This window comes from Nicotiana attenuata, unplaced genomic scaffold (assembly GCF_001879085.1).
Source record: "Nicotiana attenuata strain UT unplaced genomic scaffold, NIATTr2, whole genome shotgun sequence".
Classification (NCBI taxonomy): Eukaryota; Viridiplantae; Streptophyta; class Magnoliopsida; order Solanales; family Solanaceae; genus Nicotiana; species Nicotiana attenuata.
Genome location: NW_017670567.1, coordinates 145581 through 172785, shown reverse-complemented (window position 1 = coordinate 172785; position 27205 = coordinate 145581). Strand labels below are relative to the sequence as shown.

Here is a 27205-nt window from a genome sequence, read left to right as displayed (position 1 = left end):
ATAGGGACTAAATATGTGCAGTGTGGAAGGGCCAGCCCCAGTGTGCCAGAGTTTAGAGGAATATCAAGAGGACTCCAAGGCAGTACACACACTGGAGGGGCAGAACCTATTGACTTAAGAGTAAAGTGAGAGTGCTTGACATAGTTTTGAAAAGATAGTATAGAGATGATTCTAGGAGTGAAAAAGGTTTTCTAAAATAGGAACTAGTTTGGTGGTAAAACAGTTTGAGAAAAAGTATTAAAACACTTTTGAAATCAAAACACAAATCACAAAACAACCAGATTCAGAAACACTTGGTAAACAGATTCCACACAGGGATAGAGGGGTTTGGGACACATAGGATACACATTAGTGTATAGGGAAGCATATAAACAGCAAAATGCACAGAATTCTCAGGAGCTTTATATGATAATAGGTTAGTCATGATAGTAGGTAGTTGAGACACATAGCAGGAGTATAGCAAAACCATGTTGAAAACAGAGGATATGGGACAGAATCCTATACATAACTAGGATCAATTGAAGCCCCAAGAGATTAGGTATAATCTCATCAATAAAGAAGAGCAAACAGGAATTTAAACATGCTGTACAAAGCATCACATAAGCATTCATAGTTTAGGCATGCTGACTACATATTGAACAAACAATATTTAAACATGCTAGATGAAGTAGTAAACAAGCAGTTATAGTTTAGGTATGCTAGTTACATATTGAGCAAGATTTAGGTTTCAAAAATTAAACTGAGACATACCAGTTAAGGAAGAGAACACAGAATGTAAAGCAGGTGTAGTTCAATATCTAGCCTTGGCTTACAGCCGGCTAGACCAGTGAATATCACAAGTAGCAGAAAAAAGAGCTTTAGAGTGTAAGTGTGTTTTTGAACTAGTGTTCGTGTCTAGAAGTGAGAATAGAGGAGAGCATATATAGTAGTTAAGAATTAAACAGAATAAGGTAAAAGATCAATTGTTCAGCAATTAGGAAAATTTACAGAATCAATCATGCATAAAATCAGTAAGGTCTCCCCTAATTAAGGGGTAATCAACCAACGGTAAAGGTCAGGACAGTATTTAAGGAAAGAAGAATCGAGTAAAACTTAAGCACATAATGGGCAATTAGGGGTAAATAACAGGGGTTTAATTAAGGAAACCATTTTGAGGAATCTGTAAGTATCACAGTTAATTCTAATAAGGTAAGAAAATAATTAAAAGGTGTAAAAATAGGGAAATAATCAAAATCAACACATAGGTCTTAATAGAGCAAATTAGTGAATCAAAATTCAAACAAATAATACTGATTTAAGGGAGAATAATATAGGTTTCCATGAATAAATAAGTAGGCCAAGTATAGACACACAGAATCAGTCGAGAATCGAATCATAAACCCTAATAGAGACATACTAGGGTAAAAATCACAAGACATTGAATTAAGCTAAAGGAAAAGCATAGAACGAAAATAGTGCACAAGTAATACGGTCAAACTCAGAATCAAAGCAAAAGAAAAAATGTCAAAAATAGGGTTTTAGCATAAATTAACTAGGGCTAAGGCAAACTCGACATAAATCGACCAAGAAGCACAGAAGGTTAAACATTCAAAGTTAGAAAACGTTTGGAGAAAAGGATTTCCAGGAAACCCTAGCTTTAGAAAAATGGGAAATCACTCGAAAAACCAGAAGATTTCTTATCAAAAAAAAACATGTGAAATAGGTCCCATTCTTCTCAGATCGGTACAGATCTGAGAAGATTAAAGACAAAATTTAGGGTTTTCAGAAGTAACTCAGAGATGACAACATAGACTTAGAAATCCATAGGTTCAAGATGAAAATAAGAAATCTTTACTCGAAATCGAACCAGAATGGCCTGAAACAGGCGAGAAAGAACCAAAGTCGTAAGCGGACTAACCCTGGTCCCTTGAGGACCTTAGAGATGGAAGTACCCAGCATAGGAGAGGCCATTGGAGGCCTGGGGTGGTGAGAAACTGCCATGGACGGCGTGGATGAGTGACGACGAGGGAGATTTAGGGTTAGAGTTAGAGAGCGTTTGAGAGTCGAGGGAACGAAAGGGTGGCGGAAATGAGAGACAATGGAAGGGTTTAGGGGGTCGTTTGGGTTAATATGGTAAGTTTAATCATGGACCATTGATCAAAATGATCAACGACCACGATTAAACGGGGCTATTGGGTCGAGGCATGCAGATTGGGCCTAAAGGAGTTTTGGGTTTGCTTTTATAGGGTATTGGTGTCACGATCCTAAACCCGGACCCGGTCGTGATGACGTCTCTCGTGAAGACAAAGCCAGCCGACACATCACAATTCATTTTAAACCGCTAAAGCAACACAATTTAAGTCTTTAACATAATAATAATAATAATTGCAATATTAGCCCTTTTATGATTTAATTATATTTTATATGCATAAAATTGGATCTCGTATTTTTAAATTGTTAATTATGTATTTCAAATCATTTTGGCACCTTAAATTTATCTTCCAGAAATTGCCTGTTATTTTTTATAAATTAAATAGGTGAAATTGGCTATTTAAATAACAACCAAATTTGGCTTACAATTATAGCCAAAATTGGACCCCTTTCCAACCCAATTTCACACCCAAACCACCCGACCCAGATCCTATACATGTCTACCCGACCCAAGCCATCCTAAATCCTGGCCGTTGATCTGTTAGATCAACGACCCTCGTTCAACCTTTCCTTTTTAATTCTGAGAGACCCCCTAACCCTAATCACTTTTATAAGGATGCCGCCCTCAGATGCTCTCGTCTCTCTTCTCTCTTGACCTAACCCTAATCACTTTTCACCGCCTCCTTCTCCGGTCATCTCCGGTGACCACCGTTTTAAACCCAAGCCTCCAATGGGTCTCTCATCACCCCGCTCATCATCTCTAAGGCCCTCGAGCTTCCTAGGCCATGTCGATTTGGACCTAGGGTTTTTGTTCCTATTACTTATGGGTCTCCGTGATTTTGGACAAAATCACACCTTATATGTCACGATCGGTGAAGTTTCAACAGGTTCCTTTAATTTTTACTTGGTTTTCCTTTTGAAACCCTAACTCTCTCTCAAATCTATGTTATTTTTACGCTTTAAGCCTATCTCCTTCTGTGACTTGCTTATCCTCGAGCTTTCTTCTGAAAAATCTTCTACTTTAAACCACCTTTTACTCCCTTTAAGAAACTAGGGTTTTCGGAGTTCTTTCTATACCTGTTTCGACTGATTTCTTTGTGATTAAACCTTTTTCTTTTTTTATCTTGACCAATTCTAAGTTCTTACTACTTTTTAACTCAACTATGTTAAAAGCCCTAATTTCCTAAAGATTTTCTTCACTTGTCACTGTGAGTCTTAAAGATTTTCTTTACTTGTTTCTGTGTGTTGGGCTGATATTATGTACCTGTTTCTGTGTGTTAGATTGGTTTTCTTCACTCTGGTTCTGTGATTTAGCCATGAGTACTTGACTTTGTTAAGTTTCTGTTGGTTACCATGCTTCGAATGAGTTTTTCTACTGAGTCCTTAGCCTACTCGTGTCACTTCTGTATGATTGTGTCCATCTAGCTGACCTTTCATGTCTGCTACACCTGTTCATTCTACTCTATTTATATGTTGAAGTACAGAATCATGACTCCCGCTTGATTGATCCTGATTTCTTTAATTTATGGTTCGATTGCAAGATTTTCTTATAAAACCCTAAAATTTTACTCGGCTGTTTAAGTTGATTGATTCCATTTCCTTATTTGTTGAAGTGCTTCATTCTTGCTGAATCCTTTTCCTTAATTAGTGTATTCTGTACTTAGACTCAATCATATGCTCTATACTTTTACTACCCCTTATATGGTAAAAACTAGTCTTTCTCAACTGATTTTCTTTCTTGGTTATCCCTGTTGGTATTTGTTTAAGTTGTAATTCCTTGATTAAAGGGGATTACTTGTATTAATTGCATTCTAATTGTGATTACTTCCATAATTGTGCTAAACCTTTACTTGTTACCTTATTTTCTATCTATTTTCAAAGCTATAAATACCCTAAGTCTTTTATTAACAAGACACAAACTTGGCTTTCAAAAACCCCTCTCTTACTTTAAAAAAAAACTCTGTGTTATTCTACTACTATTAGCCGGCTGCAAGCCAAGGCTAATCATCTGTAAACCTTGGTTCTTTCATTTTGCTTACCTCTATCTTCACTGATATGTCCTAGTTTAATTTAAAGTCTTAACAACAACATGTTTCTATTCCTGCTTCAGTTTCCTTTATTTCTGGCCTGCTTTTACTTGTGGTTTTGTTGTGAAGTCTGTATCTAAGCATGATGATATGATTCCCCTCTCTTTTAATTCATGTATTCCCTTTGTGTGATTCAAGCATGCCTGGACAATTGTATTCTTTTGCCTACTGTGCACTTACCACTTTGTGAATCCCAAATCCCCTATCCCTCCTCTATGTGTTCATGACTGGTTTGTGATTATCACAGTGTCCAACTATCTCTGAGCATGTCAATACCAGTCCTGATACTCCTGCTGGGGTCAGGTGTCTGCAGTCAATGTATATGCATCCCTTAACCCAATGTGTGATTACTGAATTCATTCACTTACTGTGTGTGGTCTTACCCTGAAGTGTTTGAACTCTGTTTTACTAATCCAACTTCTTTCAACCATTACTGTTACCAACTGCTTTCAAAATGGACCTTTCAGTCTAGTTTTTTAACAACTTCTTTCAAACATGTGTCCTGCACTTTCACTATACTCCTAGTTAATAAGTTCTGCCCCTTTTGTGTGAGCCTTGCCTAGGGACCCTTGAGCTCCCTCTAAACTTGGACACACAAAAGCTGGCCTTTCTATACTGCACTTGCTCTGTCTTGGCTATGAAATCTGGGTGTGAGCACTGTACGGGATCCCTTGAGGTCCTTAGGGAACTCTGACACACCCAGATATGAGAAAGGCTATGGAACAATCTTGGCATTTGAGGTGATTTATTACATAACTCAGAGAGGAAGTCCTAATCAGGTGCTGAAAATCTGGGCCTGTTTTCAGGCTCTCTCTATAGTGTAACCTTTTTTTTCTTTTCTACTTATGTAATTCATTTCAGTGTTGGTCTGTAATAATCTGTTGTAAACAAGTATTGGGGCTGGCTAGTGAAAAGGGGAGGGTAGTTACATATGCTATCAACATCAATGGGTAGAAACCACGTCTTAGGATCACATTTCTTATATGTGCATTAGAATCCATGTGTAAGATCAACCCATTCAAATCATGTCATGCATTAGATACCATGTTCTTAGGTTTACCGTTTCAGCATCTAATTTGGCATCACTTTACCACTTAGAAATCCTGTTTTACGCTAAATAACAGCATCAACATAAAACTGGTGCTCCTTCACGTCTTGAAGTCATGCTGTAATTCTTTCGGCATTTAGAAATCATGCTTTAGGAGTTCTGCAATCATTCTGCATTTTCATATGTGCACATTAGATCCCTGTTTTAGGATCTTGTTCACACTCGCTCAGTCACACCTAGTTAAACTACTGATGCATGAAAAAGGACATAAAACAGTCTCATGTTTGATTATCCTGTTTAAGTGAAACTGGTCACAATCCCTGCATGTCTTTGCAAGATTTAGAACAACATGCTTTAGGAAAACCAGAACCATCTTTGTGATTTATGTTTAACTGTCAGCATGTTAAAATCAGTAGGCAAGCTTGATTAGGACTTCTTCTCTGAGTCATATAATAAATCTGACTCTGATGTTATCACTTAGATACCATATTTAGGATCTGAATTTAGACCTTAATTGTGTATGAGTCATGTTGTTTATGGGTACTATGTGTGGAGGTATATCTGAGCCTTTCATTTGTCTTCCATGCTCCCCTTAATTGAAGTCCGACTTGTTTATTATATGTCGCTTTAGTATTTTACCTTTAAACTTGAGGGTCTGCCTAGAACCCCCTTTTATAGGATATGAGTCCTAAATTCCTCCGGGAGTGATAGGAATGGACGGGTAACAACATGCAATAGGGGTCGAGACCAATCCTCCCGAAGCTAACCGAATCACCGGAATTCACATCCGAGCCTTCTAACTAATAAGTCAACGTTTGGTTGACTTTTCCAAACCAAACCTTCCTTAAAGAGACTAAGTGTCTCATTTCCTATCCAAACCAATTCAATTCAACTCTAACTCACCCGTTGCTGATAATAAAACATGAAAGAGCAATAAATGGGGGAAACGGGGCTGTAATACATGAGATGACGGGTCAGGTCGTCACATCCTCCCCAACTTAAACCAACGCTCGTCCTCGAGCGTACCTAGAGTCCTCTTGGGCTTGAATAAAAACACTCACCATTTCTATTTCATTCATCGGGGGCTTGACCCTGGCCGCTTGTTCGCGCCATTTAACAGCATATTCTCAGAAACTTTCCGATGACTTCTTCTTGAAATTCGACAGAGAATTCCTGTCGGGAGCTATGTCTCTGTTATACTAAAAATGCCTGACAAAATCCCGAGCTAGATCATCCCAAATGTGCCAACGGGATATATCCTGACCCATGTACCACTCGGATGCAATGCCTACTAGACTCTCTCCAAAATAAGCTATGAGAAGCTCCTCTTTTCCACCAGCTCCTCTCAGTTGATTGCAGTACCTCTTGAGGTGCGATGGGATCCCCATGCCCATCGTCGAACTTGGGAGTTTTAAAACCCAGGGGTAGGTGGACATGTGGGAACATACACAAATCAGCATAGGATACGCTCTTTTGACCACTTAAGCCTTGTATATTCTTAAGGCTATATTCCATGCTCCTCATCTTCCGAGTGATTTCTTCCTGCTCGGGGTTCTTTATAGTTTTCTCCTGTCCCGCGGTAAACTCATACCGGGGCTGTTGGGGGTAGGAATTGGTAGTAAACTGGGTCGTTTCTGGTGGGAAGGATGGTACTTGAAAAGTGAAGGATGATGGGTCAAAGTTTGGCCTTGGGAAAGTGGGTTGTGCGGTGGCTGAAGAAGGTGGCGCAATGAATATGTTGGAGGCCAAACCTGAAATCAACACCTGGGGGCNCTTTCTATTTCTTTTCTATATATGGAAAGTTCAAAAATCATCATATAATAATCCAGAAATTGCAATAGAAAAGAATAAGGAGGTTTGTGATGATTTTTCAATCTTTTCTACTAGGTAATCTAGTATCCTTATGGCCACATTTCCAACATGCGGAGACACAGCACCCTGTTTGCCTCAGCAGCAGCTGACTCTGAAGTTGGGATGGCCGAGATCGGGCTATCCTCTTGGATAGGAACTGTTGGTAGATGACCCTCAGATGACATTTCAACACTTCCTTTTGATCTTGTGAAGTAGGGATGTGAAGCCAGATTACCACAAAACCAACCACCTTAATATAAAATCTACTCAATAGCAAACACAGCGAACCGGTTAGTGTGAGACAATTAACACATAGGGAATTGCACATTGGGGTGTGATGCACCTATACAGTTAAATGTGTTTCTACATGTTTTGCAACGGTTGCGTCCCGGCTTTCGTTTATCTCTCCAACTTTCTTTCTTTTGGCACTTTTCAACTTTGCTCTCTTTTGCACTTTGTCATCATTTTCCCCCCTTACTCTTGTTTTCTCTCTTTTCTTGTTTTTTTTCTCTTTTCTTGTTTTCTCTCTTTTTCTTTTTATTCGAATTATTTGAAATCATGACCGCATACGATTAGGATTGCCTACGTATCACGATGCCGCGTGAATCAGATCATCACGTAGTTCAAGGAATAAATAAAAAAATATAAAGAAATAATTTTTGGGGTTTTCCAAATTCTCATTAAAAAAAATTCTACTTTTCTCTATTACAAAAGACTCCACCATACTTTTCTAGGAATTTAAAAACTGAAAACAGACTCGAAACATACTTTAAAACTAGAAACTGAAATACATACTCAAAATGAAAATCAAGAGTACATAAGTGCTTCTACTCCAGGGGCCCGTGGGACATCAGTCGGTCTCGCCACGGGCCTATGTGCAAGGTCTCCTTGAAGACGATCCAGGTCATTCATGATTTGTCGAACAAAGGTCATCACTGCGGATAAAAAGGTGGTTTGAGTCATGTCTTCACATTCATGGCACCTTGTGACGATGTAGTCAGCAATTGCTCTAACCCTTTCCCTGATGATACCCTTTTCTTGGAGTAAACGCCCGATTTGTTGAGATCTAGCTTCTAGCACTTGGGCATCATGATGGTTCTGGCCCTGCAGTTGTTGCATATCTTCTTCTAGCTGGACATTAATGCATAACAATATTCCCTTTCCGTTTTAAAGTTCCTAGCTTGTTTGGCCATCTCATTTTCGAGGGAAGTTAGCCTTTTCTTCAAGTTTGTAACTTCTCCCTCATATTTCCTTTTCAACTGTCGGACAAACTCTGCGCGCCCCTCTGCGTTCTTTGCCAACTGTGCCTGGGCCTTTGACAAATCATCCTCGTACTCAGATACTTTTCTCCTAAGACCATTTATGAGTCTTTCATCTGTTCTGCTTCTTACTTGGTTTTCGGCCGCTATTCTCATTTTTTGAATTTGGTCTCGGATGGCTTCATTCTCTTGGGTTAGCTTTTTCTTCTCACCCTCATCTGCGGCAGCTTGTACATCACTATCAAACTTGCGGTCCCTGATTTGCCCTTCTAGCCTGCCTATGGTGGCTCGGTATTCATTTTCTTTTGTCAACCACTCCCACTGTTCTTGTGAAGCTTCAACAAATTCTTGAAGGTGGGGTCTTTTAGCCGGCCTTCCGAACTCAACTTCCCTTTTGTACCAAGCGAGGTAGCCAGATGAGACTTCACCTTTGGACAGATCTCGTACTCGGGTATTCGCCGTCAGATATTGACACTCACTCCAGATCTGGCAAACTACTGCATCATGGAATTGACCATCTAAACGGATCTCGACTACGTGGATGCTGAGGTCTTCATCTTTGGGCACTATTTGACATCTCCCTAGTTGCCTCAAAACCCGATACGGGGCATAAGGCTGGATACTTCTGAGACCCATCAGGAGGAAGTGGGGACCGGAGGCTGGCATGTATATCATTTCATCAACAGGAAGCCACCCCAACGTCCATTCTATCTGATTTGCTGTGATAGAGCGGAGGCAAGATATCCATTATGCGACCCCCTCTGGCATTTTGAAACCGTCGACCCTTGTATAGAATTCCCTTATGCAACTTTCTCCTGTAGACCCATAATTCATGTACCGAGGACGCTGACATAGATGCTCGATCATCCACATTTGTAACAGTAAGTTGCACCCCTCAAAAAAGTCAACTCCGGCCTTGCAGGCAGTGAGGGCTCGGAATATTTCCGACACTATCATGGGTGAAAGGGTGCTTTTGGCATTGGTAAGCAGGGTGTTGACGACCCCGGCTATCCGTATATCAATATTTCCGTCCTTTCTAGGAAACACTAGCAGACCCAAAAATTCCACCATGAAAGCGACAAATTTGTGCTCTTCCCATTTCAATCGATTCCCCTTACTGCAAATTTTGCTTTCTGGATTGTTGAACCCCCCCCCCCCATGTGCCCGTATCGCTGGTATATGAACTGTGGAGTGGAAAACCCGACTTCCAAATCTGGGTATTGGACCCCCCCTGCTTATCTTCAGCAAATCTAGAAACTTGTGCGGAGTGACAGCTCTTGGAGCGACCAAATATTTGTGTCTCAGAGCTTCAGTATTCCCCATATACCCGTCCATCTCTTCCAAGGTGGGCGTGAGTTCAAAGTCCGAGAAATGAAACACATTGTGAGCGGGATCCCAAAATGTAACCAAGGCTTTTATTATGTCTCCTCTAGGCTTGATTTTCAATAAACCGGTGAGACCCCCTAAGTGATGATTGACCATATCTTGTCCTGATTCACCCAGATCTTGCCACCACATGTACAGCTCCAAAGGAATTTTGGTCATGACCTTCATTGGTAGATTTTGATTTGTGCTCATTCTGCACATTTAAATTAAGGCGATTGGTTTAAAACAAGGTGATTTTTTTACAAAAGAGCTCAATTTTGCAAAATTTAGACAACACGGCTACTTTTGCAAATACGGCCCTTCGCAAAGGAGGATTTTAGGGTTGTGCTTGCTAGGTAGCAAAAATTCACTAAAAAATCTTCGGTGGCTATTCTTGCAAAAACACCCTTCCGGCGCCTTATGGGGATGTTTTGACTATTTAGACAAGAACGGCATCACCTAACTTATTTATGATAAAATAACAACAAATTTTTTTTTCTTTTTGGGTTATTTTTGCAAAATTGGAGTTGGACCCGGTGAGGGTTGCCTACGTATCCCACATCCGGTGAGAATCAAACTTGCGTACCTGAGGCAGTTTTGTCATAATAAAATAAAGAAAAGACATGAAACTTTTGAAACCAAAATCTTTTTTCCCCTTTTTTTTTTCTTTTTTTCTCTTTTTTTTTCAAAATTTCGGCAGAGTTTCGGCATATTTTGGACATCAGGTTTTTTCAACGGCGGGTAATTATCTCTCTCATGGCTCAATTTTTTAAAATTTTCTCCCTATTCTAGAAATCGGTCGACATGCAAACCGAAGCAAATATTTTGTACAAGTAGCACGTAAAAAATGCATCAGGATGGTCTTTTGATTCTAGGGTCCACCTGTCCTAGACGGGCCCAACCCCTGTGTTGAGTCTCCTAAGTCAAATGCACATGATGCAAACAAACGTTCCTACTAGGGATCCGGCATGAGGCTTAGTTATTCTAAGTTTAAAAACCTGGGTATATTGTTCTATACTTGGTGTACCCGAGAAGACAACTCGAGCCGAGGAGGGGGCTATGTACCGGGAACCAAAAGGCCATCCGGCTTTGTAACTTGTCTGAGCCTCTTTCTTACTTAAGGTATGACACTAACAAAAAAGGGAGTCACACCAGCGTGCACATCCCCGAAGATGAGAAGAGAAGGGTTTCGCAGCAGTTTATATACAATTCAGATAATATCAAAGCGGTAAAAAGCGGCATTTAGCACATTAGGCTCAACATGTAAAAATCAGATAAAAACAAGCCAACTATAATAGTTATTCTAAGCTCGAATTCTTCAACCCTGAACAAAAGTTCTGGGTTCTTTTCCCCAGCAGAGTCGCCAGAGCTGTCACACCTCCTTTTTTACCACCCGAGGGTATATAGGGAGTTTTTCCAATTTAAGTGACATTATTTAAAATGGGATTATTTATTTTAACTTATCAGAGTCACCACTTGGGATAGTTTATTTGGGTGTCCCAAGTCACCGGTTTATTTTAAAATCCCAATTCGAGGAAATTTTGACTTTATTTTATAAGTCTGCGAACCAGAAATTCTAGATAAGGAATTCTATTAACCCGGGAGAAAGTGTTAAGCATTCCCGGGCTCCGTGGTTCTAGCACGGTCGCTTAGACTATTAATAATTGGCCTATTATCTGATTTACTACACGTTTTGAACCTATTGTGCATTTTTAAACTTTATAACCACTTTTAATTATTTTATGGGATTATTCTGGAACAAGTTACGATTATCGTACACTTGTTTGTTTGATACACGTTGCGGATCATGTCACGGGAACCGTGCCCACGATCTACAATATGTTTAATTTATTAAAGTTATTAGATGTTGTGGCCGGGTCACATAAATGTACCCCCGGATTTGGGAATTAGGTATCACAGCTACATCACGAGAATCGTACCCGTAGCTATGATGATTTTATTATAAACACTCCTAAAGCAACTACGAAAAATAATAACAATGTTTGCGAGGGCCATGGAAAATTTAATTGATGGCACACCTCGATTTAAAGAAGATTTGAATTAATTACATGAGGGCCATGGGTTATTTAATGAAAATATCACACCTCAAATTACCTATGAAAAGCTAACTAGTTTTATGAGGGCCAATGGGTTTAAGGGGGTTCTTATGGCACACCTCAAATTATTTTAACCTAAAAAGGGGTTGCATTTTTTAATTAAGATTAAACATACTAAATCTGAAACTCAATCAAGAAAACTTTTAGCTAAAATGAGGAGGCTGAGCCTGGAGTTGCTCTTTTAAAAAAAATTATTTTGGGCTTGCAATGACCCTTTATTTGCGCGAATTAGCTGTAAAAGCTATATTTGGGCTCGTGAATTAGCCCAGCAGAGAAGAGAGCCTCAAGTTTCCGCCCAAATCAAGATTTCGAACTAAATCACCCACATTGGGCTTATTCCAGACAGGCCTCAGTTATGGATATTTACATCTGGGCCTATCTACCTTTCAATCTTAGCCAAAGTATACATGTAAGTTAAAGGATTGCGAGGGAAATCACTTGTAAGTGGGAACAATCAGATTTCATCATTATTCAGATTGTTCATTGATTATACCATACACGATTTGCAAACATAAACTATACATGGTTGAACTTAAAATGTACAACTACTTATTCATAGGAATACATAATTAGAAAAAAAAAAAGCGTGATTTTAGTTGGGCCAATTCCAACCCAATTCCAGACAGGGGAAAACATTTGTCATGCTGAAGAAATGGGACAGGAGCTCAAGGCCATTTGGGCCTGAAGTCGAACCCCAAAGGCAAAGAGTAAATTCGGACAAAGGCAGCCCAAACTGAGTTTCCCCAGGCTGCCTCGACTGGACCTTAGCCAAGCCCAAACCAAACACTCAACTTTCTCCTTATGACAGAATAATAATAAAAAAAATCAAACAGGAGACATCTTAATTTAAACAACTGCTGTTTACAAAGATTAAACCTTAAATTTTACCATGAACACACACTTAGATGCATTAATTGCAACCCAGCCTATGAAATGTAAGTTTGAACTCACAAAATGGAGCTTGTTTGACCAAGCTCTTAGACAGTCCATTTATTACAAAAAAAAATCCAAGTATGAATGGCAACCTTATATTAGTAAACAAGCTTTGTATTGCTGCTGCTTCAAGCTACTGCTTTCTTGAAACAAATATTCTAAATGACAATCTAATTTGAAACTAATCTACTAACCAAATCTCGAGCTAAACTATTACAATCTTGTATACTAGCAGAGGATTCCTGGCCTCTTTTGAACATGGCTTTGTCCATAGGAGCCTCATCTTCCTTTGTTTAAAAAAAAAGAAACATGTGAATCCCACCTTAAAGCTTCTGAACCAACTGATTCTACCAACTAGTGGCTAAAACAGCAGGTTATAGCTCATGGACAAAATAAGAAGACAAGAAAAGAAAAATGTTTAAGTGAAAGAAGTCAGATGGAAGAAGAGAAGATATTACTCACAGGAAACCAGAAACAACATCTCAACTGAGTGTTTTTTACTATGAACCAGAGATAATGATACCACTTTTAAGAATATTTTTCATGTTACTGAGATGCATACGAAGATATCAAACAAACTTGACAGAGATGAACACACATTGACTTCAGCCATACACATATATTCATGAAGAAACTTCAGGTTTGCACAAGTGAATTCATTTCATAGTTAGAGCATGGTTACATACCTAAAGGTGATTTAAGAAAAGAGACCAAAAAGAGGTCACTAGAATAATACTGAACTTCCAAAAAGAGAGGGAGCAACAGCAACAGTAAACAGCCCAGCAAAGCAAAACCAAATTCAGCCTTTGAAAACTCAGAGATTTCAGCCAAAGAAACCAAGAGAGAAAGCCCTACTTCAAGTCATTTTTCAGCTTTTAAGAAAACCAAAGAAGAAAGTTTTTCCAAAAATTTCTGAAAACATAAACTTTTCAGAAGAGGAAGGAGTGATTTTTGTGCAGTAAATTGTTGCTGAAAATGTATATCCAAATATGTATTTTTTAGAATGAATGAGCCTATATATAGGCTGCCTATGAGGAATATATCTTTTAAGCATATTCCTTATCCTAGGGAATAATAGTACAATTTTATATTTCAGCATCTTTTTTTTTAATATCTAGGACATCTGTACACTTCTAGAAATTTTTTATTTTCAGCTCAAGTAAAAACCCATTTTTAACCTTCAAATTACTGCTTATTTCAACTTTGACCTAAACTTTTTCAATTCAAATAGGTCCCTAAAGTTTCGAATGGTTTTCAGGTTAGGACCAACTCGAACAAACCTAAGGAAATCAGAAATCTAAATCAAATAGCCCAAAAGAAACGTGAAACTGCAACCTAGAACCAAAAATCTAAATTATTCATAAAAGAAGATGCTCTCTAAACTAAAGGTTGAATCAAAGCATCTAAAAAAGAAGAAAAGACAAGGAGATAGCAGGAAAATAGTAGCACTGATTCAAAATCATGCAATTTGTGTATTCAAGATTCAAACATGCTTTTAATCAATCGAAAACAAATAAACAACTGAACATGTGAACAAAAATCTGAAATTACCTAAACATGCAACTAGTCAGAAATGTAATTAGGAGAAAGGAAAAGAAATTAAAATGAAATCACGGGGAAAACTGATTAACCAACAAACTAAAACTAAAAATAAAACCTAAACTAACATGATAAGTTCCTAAATGATAAAAATACAGGACAAGAAACCTAAACATGCAACTGCAAACGGACTAACCCATGAAGAATCAAACAAAAGGAAGGGAGAAAAAGATGGCCAGGAGAAAAAGAAAAAGGAAAAGGAGACAGAGAGAACAGGTTTAGAAAATTACCTGTAATTGAACCAAACTGGAACCGGAGGATTTGGCCGGATTCAGGCATTTCGAACAATAGGTCCAATCCACATGGGTCAATTGCTCTCATCAAAAGCAATCGACTCATGTAGAGTGGAGCCATTAAAACCCCGGAATCAAACTCAGGCAGAGGTTTTTTAGGGCTTATGAATCTAAGATCTAAAATTTGGGCAAGTAGGAACTGATTTGGAAAGGGCTAAGGGTAGCTTAGGGCTTAGAGAGGGGTAAGGGTTGTAGGGTGTTAACTTGGCATGATTTGGAACGATTAGGGTTTTGGCCGTATCCTTCGAATTAAGATTCGAAGAAACCGGCAGTGATTCGAGGGAAAGGGAGTGGAGATTTGGAATGGGGGGTGAAGGAGAGTTCATGGTGTTACTTTGGGGACGATTGGACCATCGGAACCGCCGTGAGGCAATTTCCGGTGGTGGTCGGCGGTGGAGGCGGCGTGGAGTATTAAGGCGGCTAGGGTTTATTGAGAGAGAGACGAGAGTGATGACTGAAGGGGTTAGATGGGGGGGAGGTTCTCTTCGGACAGTTAAATATTAGATGGCCAACTAGTTCCAAGCCGTTGGATGATAGAAATCCAACGGCTGTGATTAAACTAAAGGAAACGGGGTCGTTTGGCTTCAGGTGGGTCTGGACCGGGTGTAGATTGGTTTGGGCTTGGTTATTTTGGACGGGTTTGGGGTAATTTTGGGGCTGATTTGGGTTAAATTGGCCCAATTCCAGAAAAATAATTCTCTTAATATTCCTCTTCTTTTATTTTCAAATTCTTTTCTTTTTCTTTCTTTTTCCTTTTTTTTAATTAAAAATCCTAAACTATCTAAAAATGTGAAATTAAACTAATTAGATAATTATAAAAATTATAAACATCTCTAAATTCTGAACTAAAAGAGAAAAATCAATAAATTAAAAATAAAAGACAAAAAATGTGAAAAATGAGCTATTTTTGTGAGTTTCAAATTTCTTTAAAACAAATAATTACTGATTAACTCTAAAAATGTAAAAACAAATCCTAAATGCATGATATTTTTGGTATTTTTTTCATGATTTTAAATAAAAATTAAATATGCACAGAAATGCAAATAATTAAGAAAATTCTAAAAAAATTCCTAAAATGGCAAATAATTAACAGAAAACCTATTTTCCTTGGGATTTTATAGGAGTATTTCGTATAGGGCAAAAATCACATGCTCACAGGTATGCGACAAGAATGTGGTCTGCATACCTGTTCTGCGGTCGCATAATGCACCGCAGAATTGCCCCTCGCAAAATTCCAAGGAGATTATGCGATGACTATGCGGCCCGCATATTGATTATGCGATCGCATAATTGGACGCATAATTGATTTCAAAACTAATCAGCATACTAATTCACTCTGCGGCGACTATGCGATCCGCATAGCTATTATGCGACCGCATAATGGACCGCAGAAACGCGCTTTTCTGGAAAAACATTATTCCTTAACTTTTAAATGCACAGATCAATTCAAAAGGTCCGAACATTTCTAACACATATTCCTAACTTGGCACTACGAGGGTTCGTGTTTTTGAGCAAAATTTCCACGGGACCTTACAATCTACTTGTTTATCCCACCCTTCCTTTACTGCATCAATAAAGGATGAGCGAGTAGCCCAGACATTGCAGTACTTGAAGGCAGCTCTATCTCTTCTAGGGCCATCAGTTAATACTAGCTTTATAGGACAATGGTCACTTATACCTTCAGGTAAGAATTGAGCTTTGAAACTTGGCATGCTATTCATCCACTTTGTATTAATAAACACTCAATCTATTTTGGACATCACTCTTCCATATCCATGTCTATCATTTCATGTGTATTTACTTCCACATCTAGGCAATTCAATCAAACCACAAGCATCCACACAACTTTGAAATTCTACTATTTCTGACATACTAATGGGGTTTCCTCCAATTCTGTCATCTAGTTGAAGTACAACATTGAAATCTTCCATCACTATCTATGGCATATTAAGTCCTGTACTGATAGACTCCAAATATGACTATAATTGTCTTCTCTCCTCTCTTGTATTAAAGGCATACACTACTGTTGACAAATATGTAAGCCTTAAACTAAGATGATTAACCTTGCATGTGACTGCTTGAGCAATTTTACTGATTAGATCAACTTGAAAGCAATTTGGTCTCCATGTTAGCCAAATTCTTCCATTGTAATGTTGATCTAGATTAGTAATATATCTCCAACCTCCAAATAATCCGTTTGCCAGTTGATCCATCCTATTGACTTTAACTTTTGTTTCCAAAATTCCAATCATACCTATATTTTATTTTGTACAAAGGAGCTTTACCTCCTTTTGTCTGTTAGGGGCATTAATTCCCTTAACATTCCAACAAAGAATACTATCCATGATTAGAGGGGGGATTAACTGTCCCACCCTATTCTTTACTTGACTTTGTATTGCTTGAACACTTTGGTCTACTACCTCATTAGGAACATGATCTAGTGGTTTGAAAGTGTTCTGTTGATTGATCTGAGCTCCTCTATTTCCTTGTTGTTTACTTGTGTTCCTTCCAGTATTAATAGGTGTTACCCATCCTGCTGAATTTGTCTCTTGTCTACTTGCTGGCCCTTTACTTGTAATCACACCTTTTGTCTCCTCTGTAGCCTTTGTCATTGGTTTGTCCTGTTTTTAGGCTGATTCTTGCTGTTTCTGCACAGGTTCAGGTTGCTGCACCTTTTTTGCTCGACATTCCTTTTCCCATATTTCTTACAAAACTTACATAAAGTAGGTTTCCAATCATAATGAACCTTTTTTAAAGAAGACCTTATCTGGTAACATTCCTTTCTCATTTTTAAAGAAGACCTTATCTGGTAGCTTGGCATCCATACCAACTTCAATAAGTAATCGTGCAAAGCTAAGCCCTATCTTCTTTTCTGTGTGATTGTCAACCATCAATGGTTTACCAATCAAACTCCCTATTTTGCATAGTCCCTTTGAGCTCCAGTATTTGAAATCCAGGCCTAGTAATTTCACCCAAATTGGAACCGTATAGAGCTCCTCCCTGGTAAATTCCATATATGGATGCCATGCTTTCACAATAAATGGTTTGTTATCAAAGTGGTATATACCTCCTTGAATAACTTCATTCTTCCCTGATACATCATCAAATCTCACTAGGACTATCCCATTCTTCATCATAGATATCTTATTAATGTCATGATTGCCCCATATTTTCTGGATATAGCTGTTCAAAACTGAGAATGGAGGGTGATCCCCAAAACATAACACCCTACATCAGTTTTCCAATATTCTAATTCTGTACTGATATCCTCTATTTCAATTTCACACACAGGGGTTTCTGCATGCACCTCTGGAGATATGTATTCTAGGTTAAATCCAGCATTAGTTACCTTTGTGATATCAAAATTGTCCCAGATGGAACCCTTGCTTGTGACTTCATCCATTAGTTCTGATTCTTCTGCCCATGAGAGCTTGCTTTGGCTCTTTGTCGAGCTTTCTGGAGCTTCTTTTGAGGTGGATGTAACCTCCAATTGCTGAGTTTCCATAGTTGTTGAAGATCCCCCAATTTCCTCTGAGTTTGCATCCCTCAATTTTTCAAGTACTGCTCTATTGATTTCTGATTCCATCTCCTGCGATTTTGAAATTTCAATTGCCTTTAGCAGCTCATCCTTCCTCCGTTGTTGATTTCCCACTAACACAGCTGTATTGGAAAAAATCAATATTACACTTGGAACTAATTATGTGGCTGACACAGCAAGACATGTGGATCATTAGAAAAGTGACAGCTGGCGAAGAGTACTTAGAGAGATGCGAGTCATAATAGGTACGAGCAAAGCGTCTAAGTGACAAGAAGAAACGGTCGCTCGTGTCTCTTCATAATTTGAAGAGACACCGGTGGAATGAATCAAGACGGCAAAAAGTACAGATTCGCTAATCTTCAATTAATGAGCATGAATGATTAGGAACATTACAGAATCTTCACGAAACAGTTACGATTGCCAATTATAACATTTCATTAATGTCATTAAATGCTCATGATGGCTCAATTATGAGAGGGAAGAGGCGTGTACTTAGAGATAGCTATAAAAGGAAGAGAAATGACATTTGTATGGATACGTTCTGATTACTATTTGAATATACTTATTTACTTTGCTTTATATCGATTGTTTTGCTATTTCTCATTCTAATTTTCCTTTTTCATTGCAAAAATATTCTTTTATTTGATTATTAGTAAGCTTTGACTGAAATTCCTATTTTCTGGTTAAACAGCAGCTGATTCCTGAGCTAGAATTGCCTTCTGCGATGGATTCCGAGCTCTCTTCCACATGGACGGCGCACGTTAAGCTAACATGCGCTGAGAGAGAAACGGTCTCCACACAAAAAAATCACTTACTTCCAAAACCCGCATGTTGGCCCTTGTTAAATAAAAGAAATGCTCTACATTGGATGTTTGACGGCCCATACATATTATCATATGTATTTAGTACTTCAATATGTGATTCTAGCATCCAATTCTCTTGAACATGCTCCATTGTGCACACTACATTGAAGTTGTGCAAAAGAGTGGTAAAATTGAGGAGAAGGGTCTTATGTTAGGGTAATTTCACATGGCAGAATTTTCCTCTAATAACGATAGACGTGTCAAAATATAATGTGAAATGACTCCTAGTTTTATTTTCCAGAAATAATGAAGTACTAATTTTCTTTTTTCTCAGAAAAAAAAAAAAAAAAACTTTCGAAAGCATGAGCAACCTTTACGCACAAGACAAGATAATGAAAGGAAGTGTCAAATTATATTCCACAATGATAAATACAAAAATTATAAAACGGAAATGTATGCGTGACGGTGCTAATCTGAGAAAGCTGGTAAAGCAACAAACTAACTTTGAACATACCACCCAACCCACCACCTAGGACTTCCATTTCCCCCCCTTCCGATTCCAGAATTTTCTTCCCTCAGCTCTCCAAACCCTTAATTCACCTATAAATTCTTCATACATACGCTTATATGCCTTTATACAGCTGTTGAAAAAAATGGCGATAATCGGAGATGCACTCCGGCAAGCGTTCATGCCGAAACACGAATACGAGTGTCTTCGCGAGGAAGACAAGGCATGGAATCGTCTCCAGAGACCACTAGCGATCTGTACTTTAACCCTAATATCACTTGCTATTATCGTATGCACTGTCATCAGCTTGAAAATAGTGTTTCCTGTCGATCCTGCTCGCCGCCCGTTCTGTGGTGACTACCGTATTCAGCCGCTTTCCATTAATTTCACTAACATAGCTTCTACTGGCACCGGCGGCGGCGGTAGCGGTAGTGCTGGTGATTCGGATGGTTTTCCTGGTGCATTTTACCTAACGAATCAGGAGACTGTGGATTACTACTGGATGGTTGTGTTCATTCCTTCCACCTTCATTTTCGCTGTCTCCGCAGTATATCTAATTGCGGGTGAGGAGATGTGAGAATAAAGTTTATGTTTGAAAATGTGATTCGCGTATACTTGGATTAGCACCGAGTTGTTATTATGTGTTCATCGTTTTAGGGCGAATAAGAAGTAAACCTAATTTTGATTTCGCTATTTAATTCGAAGAGTAGAATGTGTGTTTCACTTTCGCGGCCTCTTCGATGTACCTAATTGCTAATTATATGGTAATTGTGATCGTGTATATTACCGATTCAGTATCAATGAGAGGTGAAGTGAATGTACCTTATTTTGACTTTTGTTTTTGAATTCGAAGAGTAGAATGTCTGTTTCATTCCGTTGCCTCTTTGGTGTATCTAATTGCAAATTATATGGTAAATGTGATCATGTATATTACCTATTCAGTGTTAATAAGAGGTAAAGTGAGCAAACCTTATTTTGACTTTTGTTATTGCATTTAAAGAGTAGAATATGTATTTCACAGGCTTGGCAGTGTAACTAGTTGCTCTGAAGAATATATGGTAAATCTTGTTGTGTATACTTGTATTGCAGCACAAGCTTTATATTTATATCCTTTTAGGTTGAATTACACTAAGTTTTGCTGGAATCTAGTTTGACATTGTTGTTGCCTTCAAAGAGTAGAATGTGTATTTTAGTGCTGCTGCTATGGCAGCTATGCAGATAAGATAGTCAGTGATTTTATGGTCTCTTATATCTGAGTTAGGGCTGGAATTAGTGATTTTCGGCGTTTAGTTGCTCATTTGTGGAGTTTTAACTGACATTAGGACTTAGGCAGTCATCTTGATGATGGCTCCCCTAGATATTGTATGTGCAGTAGAAAATGAAAAGGATAAGAAAGTACTTCAAATAATTTGAAGGTTCAAGATGTGTAGAAATAATTTAGAAAGATATCTCTGGTTGCAGTTAGCTGCAACAAATATGTGACATGGAAAACCAATGATTAGAAGCTATGAATGGGGATGTACTAGGAAACTATCTTCTAATGTCTATGCTGTTTTGGAATTGCAATGTCCCTGAAAATCTAACTGAACCTAGGCTCTTTGGAAGGTTTTATGAACTTAGAGAGGCGAAAGTTTAAATTCTTGAAAGGATGTACAACCAATCTTCCCGGATGGACATAGTTTTTTGGAGGCTAAAACTAACCCATTTTTGTTCAAGCATGTGTGTAGATATGGAAACACTTCAAATTTGAATCCCTCCTCGCACTTTGAGATTTTGGGAGTGTCATATATTTGTTCGTCCTTTTAGATGTAAGAATGATCTCACTCTCATCTTGTAAATGTCTGCAAAGAGTGAATCGTCTCTGGGTTCAATGATCAATCAATATGAAGAGAAGAATAGGGATTGATGACTGAGAATTAAGCATTTTATTACATATGCGGGAAACCCACTGGGTGCAAACAATTTCTGAGGGCCATCGGACTTGGTAAAACCTGAATTAACCGTGGTGAACTTGCGGGAAACTCCTTGCCGAGGGCCTGTGCATCCCCGGGATTAGTCGGGGATCTTAGAGACTCGGACACCCGGTGCAAATCGAAAAAAAAAAAGAATTAAGCATTTTATTACATATGCGCACATAATGTAAAAACATAACTTCTTTGGCAATTGTACTGCCTTTTTCATTTCCCTGTAGTTTCTTTGCATCCAATTGTAACTGAAATTGTGGTTGTAAATCACAGGATTGTGCATCTGAGCTCAAAAGTGTGGCTGCTTCCAGTTTTACTTGTTTTTTTTTTTTTTTGATGGGTAAAAAGTGAACTTGTTAAAGTTAAAAAGGTGGGTTGGCAGTTTTAATTGTTTAATTGTATAAAGACTACTACTATAACTGATTTATCATTTAAAATAAAAGAGAAGAAAAAGATTACAGCTGTCACTGTTTTGCTTAATGATATTGCTTCAAAATTTGCAGGTATTATGGTCGCGTACACTGCTCCAATGAGACATGGATGCTTGAAGGTTGTTGAGAACAACTATTGTGCTTCTAGAAGGGGTATGCTTCTTGAATTATACGTTTTCCTATGATTCATGTTACCTCCAATAAGGGTAGTACTTCAGTTGTAACTACTGCTAGGGAAGTAAAAGGCATTTACTTTTCCTTCTCCTTCCAGAAAATGGCTGATGTTGTAGAGTTGCATTCCCTCCTCTTTTACCTCGCCTTCCCTTCTAAGCCAGAACTATGCACCAACCCTATTATATTCTCCCCCCTGTAACCCTTCCTCTTTTCACTGCTTAAGCTGTTAAGCATAGTGCTAGTTGAGTAAATACTAGAATTTGTATTTGCCTCTAGGATGCTTGCAAATAAATGCTGCTCTTATAAATTGAACTACTTTGGATGTCAGCTATTTTGGTGGAGAACCCAGCAAATTTTTTTATGACTCATACATTTCAAGTTTGAAGTTCTATGTATTTATATATGTGGGTGATATCATGTTTCCCTTCAGGGATAAGACGTTTTAGTTATTGTTGTGTAAAAAGAACTATCTTGTTGAGATTCGTGCTTCTAATTTTTGTGGTAGAACAATACTCAAGAGGTTAAGTGCCAAAACTTCATATGAAAAATCTAACTGAGCTGCGTCCTCATGCCTACAGAGATTGGGTCGTTTCAATGATGGCTTTTTGCATCAATTTACAAACAGATTCAATTGCTTTTTTGTCTGTCTGTTTTGTCTACTTTGTTGTCTGCGTGTTTGGTGTGCATGTCCATGCTCTGGCTGGTCTTAGGAAAGAACAAAAGATCTTAGATCCAAGAGATTGAGAGGTGTGACACAGATGCCTTTCAGCAGTTTCTTCCTTAATGGAGTGGGGTTTTCTAAGTTTATGATACCAAATAAGGAGCTGTCTGCAGTATTACAAGTCAAAGCTATGTAACCCACTGTTATAGCAAGTTCGTAACAGTTTAAAAATCGGAAGTTACAGAAGCGACAGGCTCTCAAAGATGTCATAGTGGAGAGAAGTTGGCCATACTTCCCTAATGAATTTGGAAGTCTGTAGTTTCTTAAGTGGCTGAGAAGTTGCCCATATCATCGTCGAGTAGGCTAAATTCAGGAATAAATGACAATTGGAAAGTTTTGATGCGCTAGAGCATGTGAATAATAATTTATAGCCGGTATTCCTTTTTAAGATGCATGTAGCATATTAGCATGTGTTTGGGTACTACTTGGATTTGTATCTGTGGGACCAAATGTGGTCCAGTTTTTATTCATATATTATTTTGTTTTTTGATTTTTTTTTGTTTTTTATCCAATTGGATCAAATTAAACTAAGTTTAATCAAGGCAGGTGGTGGACTAAAACCATAGCTTGAAAAAATTATAGCTGGGGCAAAGTTGGCGTATCATCTGTTGAGCTAGCGATGACTCAATTGAGTCAAAAATAGAAACTCACTTGTAGTGTGTGATTGGAAGAAAGTACATGCTTCAGGTGCTTCATACACCTACCAGTGTTCTAGTTCTCAAACCCTGTAAACTTGCTATATTAAACGCAACTCACCTCATTACAATTTTGCCTTATATCAAGTCCTTTCAGTAAAAAAAAAATTCATGAGTTACAGAGACTCCTTTTCAATGAGTTTGGTAACCAAGGTGCTTCTGAGTTGTCTTGAATACCTGGCAATCTTTTTGCTTTTTATTGATTTGTTGAAGTATAATTGCGTCAAGTTACTCCAAATATTTTGGCTGGGTAAGCTTAAGTTGCAAAGCCATGGTTACAGTTTGTCTGTTTGCTTTGTTTCCAGTTCAAAATGCAAAAACGAATGGTATTGAATATTTTCTCTCACTTTTTTTAAATTAGCCATCACTCTACGAACGAATGATGATGAATAAAGGTTTGTATGTTCTGTGTGTTACACTTTGTTAGATGTTCTTTTCTTTTTCTTTTGATAGGTCACTTTGTGTGATGTTCTACGCTTTTGAGTTGAAGTAATTTGCTTAAGATTGATCGAATAATATTGTAATGACTCTCGAACTTTGGCCGTGAAGTCTTTAGGTGTTAACCAGAGCAATGTAGATCTAGATCGTTTCTAAACCATGTTAAAAATTGAAAAACGTATTCTTTCCATGTACCGGAACTTATAAGCTGCTCTTTTTCATGTCTTCATGGAAGTCTAGTTAGCTCTTGATGTTCTTTTTTTCTTTTGTAGAAAGTAATTAATATGAGTAAAGAGGTGACCTCTTTATCTTTTATTTTTTTATTTTTGTTTTTGTGAATTTGGAGTAACTGATGAATCATAAATCTTCTCTTCAAGTATGAAAATAATAGGATATTTGAATAACATCTATCTAACAAAAACCAGTATCTCTGTTAGAAATTTGTCTTGGGTAAGCTGGCTTTGTCTTTTTCTTTCTTAATATTGCGCAAGGAACCAGATGAGAGAATTGTCTTTGGTGGTGGAAATTACAGATGAATAAGGATAGCTTTGAGAAATTAAAAGAATATAACTGAAACAATACATAACCTTGTTGTAGTCCAAGTATGACGTTAATAACTTAATACACCAATGTATATCATGTGATACTTGCTATAAGCTTTTCAAAAGCATATTAGGTCATGTAAGAAGGAATCCATAACTTTAACCTGCTGGACTATCTTTATCGAATAAATGTTCTTACACCCTATAGGTATAGCTAAAAATGAGGCGAGAGAAGGCAAGCCTTGGAGGTTAGAACTAGGCTACTTATAAAAGCTGTGAGCTTGGCTTGAGCTTGATTGTCATACAAGCCAAGAGTCGAGGTCGAACTAGGCCAGATTAAGTTTTTGTGGAATTGGAGCTTGAGTTTAGCTCAGCTTGTTTGTTTCGGGATCGAGCTCATTCGTGAAGATAGTTGACTTCGAGATTGGTCTTGAACTCGTTTGTGTCCATTTTTTTTTTATTTGCTCTTTTACAATTGGCACTTTCATAATAAAAATGATTTGCTTACTGAATCACCTAGGGTTGGGGAATTGGAAACTATTGTCAGGAGTAACTTACCTGTTATATCTATGGAGGAAATTGTTGGGGTGATATATTATTTCCAATGTGTAGCTCGTTAAATAATTGAGCTACATGATAGTGCTAAGTTCGGCGGTTTAGTAACTAAAGGAGCTGAGCTCGAGTATTTAAGTTGGGAGGAAGATAGATGGGCAGACCCATACTCCCCAGAGGTGCACTGTGGGCCAACGATATATATATATACACACACACAACTCGGGTTGAGCTTTGGTCATGAACTTGGTCCATTTACAGCTCTCCCATTTTTTGGTGTTCTATGAACTTGCTAACTATATTAATAAAGGAGTAATATGTTTGCAAGCGTGAGATGTCAACTCCAGAAGGAGTCCATTTCTTTAATGCATTCTGAAGGTAAAACCAACTTGAACAGTATTAGTGGACAGGATCAGGTCCGCAAAAGTAGGATTCTAGGGCTGCAATAAGTTTATTTAAGGAGAATTTTGGAAGACAATTAATATGCATGATAGGAGGTTTTGAATTACTTATGCTGAGATGATTTGATACGTTTGCTAGATTTCTGGGTTTTTCTGTCTCACCCCTTACCATATTGCCCCAAGGGGAAGGGTGCTCTTGTTTCCCTGCTAATTTGCACGTGTGATGATTGGAAGCAATGGAATGATTCATATCATCTCCTATTAATATTTGTCTAGCAACTCACCATTGTGTTTAACAGGTGGAGTGCGTTGTCTATCAATTCTCAATGTTGCTTTTGCTATTGTATTTGGTCTGCTCGCGCTGTTTCTTGGTTCAACCCTTCTCACTTTAGGGAGCAGCTGCTCAGCGCCCTTGTTTTGGTGTTACGAAATTGCTTCATGGGGGCTGGTGATTCTATATGGAGGAACTGCTTTCTTTCTAAGAAGAAAAGCTGCTGTAATTCTGGATGAAAGTGACTTTAGTGGGCGCAATCTTGGAGTAGAAATGCTCGAAGCAAATCCAATGGAGGTCACACCAGATGTAGAGAGACGTGTGAATGAAAGTTTCAAGGCATGGATGGGTCCTTCCTTCTTATCCTCGGACGAAGAGGATGAATCTGACAACTACCAGGAAGTACCAACTTTATCTCGTACCAACTCTAGCAGGCAAAGACAATAATATGACGTCTCCTCCAGGTCCTCCACTTTCAACTCTCCCGTTGGATGCCTCGAGCACTGATTGAAATATGTGGTGGGCCTTTTTTGCGCAGAAGTCTAACTGTGATGTCTGACCCAGTCAAAATTGCACAGCAAAACTTTTAAACTGAACATGGGTGCTACATCATTAGTTCATTTTGGTAGAGTTTATTGTACAGTTAGTATGAAGGAGAAGCATATAGGAATGTCTCAGCAGTTGATTTGGAGTAGACCAACTAATGCCACGGTCGTAGTGTTTCCTTGGAATCTTATAGTTGCCCTTGATGATGCTGAATTTTGGAATAGTTCCTTAGAGATGTCATGCTCCCCTTTCTCTCTCAAAACTGTGTTTGTGTCTTGTAGGTTGGGGAGAACATCAGTATTGACAAGTAATGGAGTCTCCTATAGTGGACCATATTTTTTCTCGACCATTTTGATATAGGGCTGGAAGGAATGTTTTGAGTTGCTTCCCCTACTTGATATGCGTGTTGGAATCAGCACACATTAGTGTATAGCATCTATTTTGGATTACATGCAACACAACAAAATAAACACCGAAATTTTCACGTCGGTCGTCATTTTACTGACGTGAAACATAGTTGTTTAGAAAATATATCTGACCTATTGGGACTTCAAAGATATAAAATACTCGGCTGTAGAACATTACAAAATCAATCGAAATGTCTACTCAACTAAAAAGAAAAAGAAGAAGAAGAACAACGTTTGATATGTAAAAACATGATTTCAATAATTTTCTGATCAGATATTTTGAGTATTACTCTTGTAAATTTGTAAAAGTTGTCCTAACTGATGATTTTTAGTACTAGTTTCTACGAACGTGTGTTGCACGTTAATAATGACACGTTAGAATTTAATAATATTATTAATTATATAAAGGAACAAAAAATTAAATTAATAAGAAAATAATATAATAATATACAACGTGAATTCAAAATGATTATACATCATCTGAACTTGCAAAAATGGGCAATTTAGCCATATTATTTAGATAATACTATTA

The 27205-nt window shown here is 38.0% G+C and overlaps 1 protein-coding gene across 1 annotated transcript; it reads left to right on the top strand.

Annotated features, from left to right (window-relative positions):
* Positions 1–19463: 19463 nt before the first annotated feature.
* LOC109241055 lies at positions 19464–26750 on the top strand. Its single transcript, XM_019407766.1, has 3 exons — positions 19464–20094; positions 21999–22079; positions 25749–26750. Exons 1-3 carry the CDS (start codon positions 19677–19679, stop codon positions 26165–26167), a joined length of 918 nt encoding a protein of 305 aa, XP_019263311.1. The 5' UTR covers positions 19464–19676; the 3' UTR covers positions 26168–26750.
* The last annotated feature ends 455 nt before the right edge of the window (positions 26751–27205 follow it).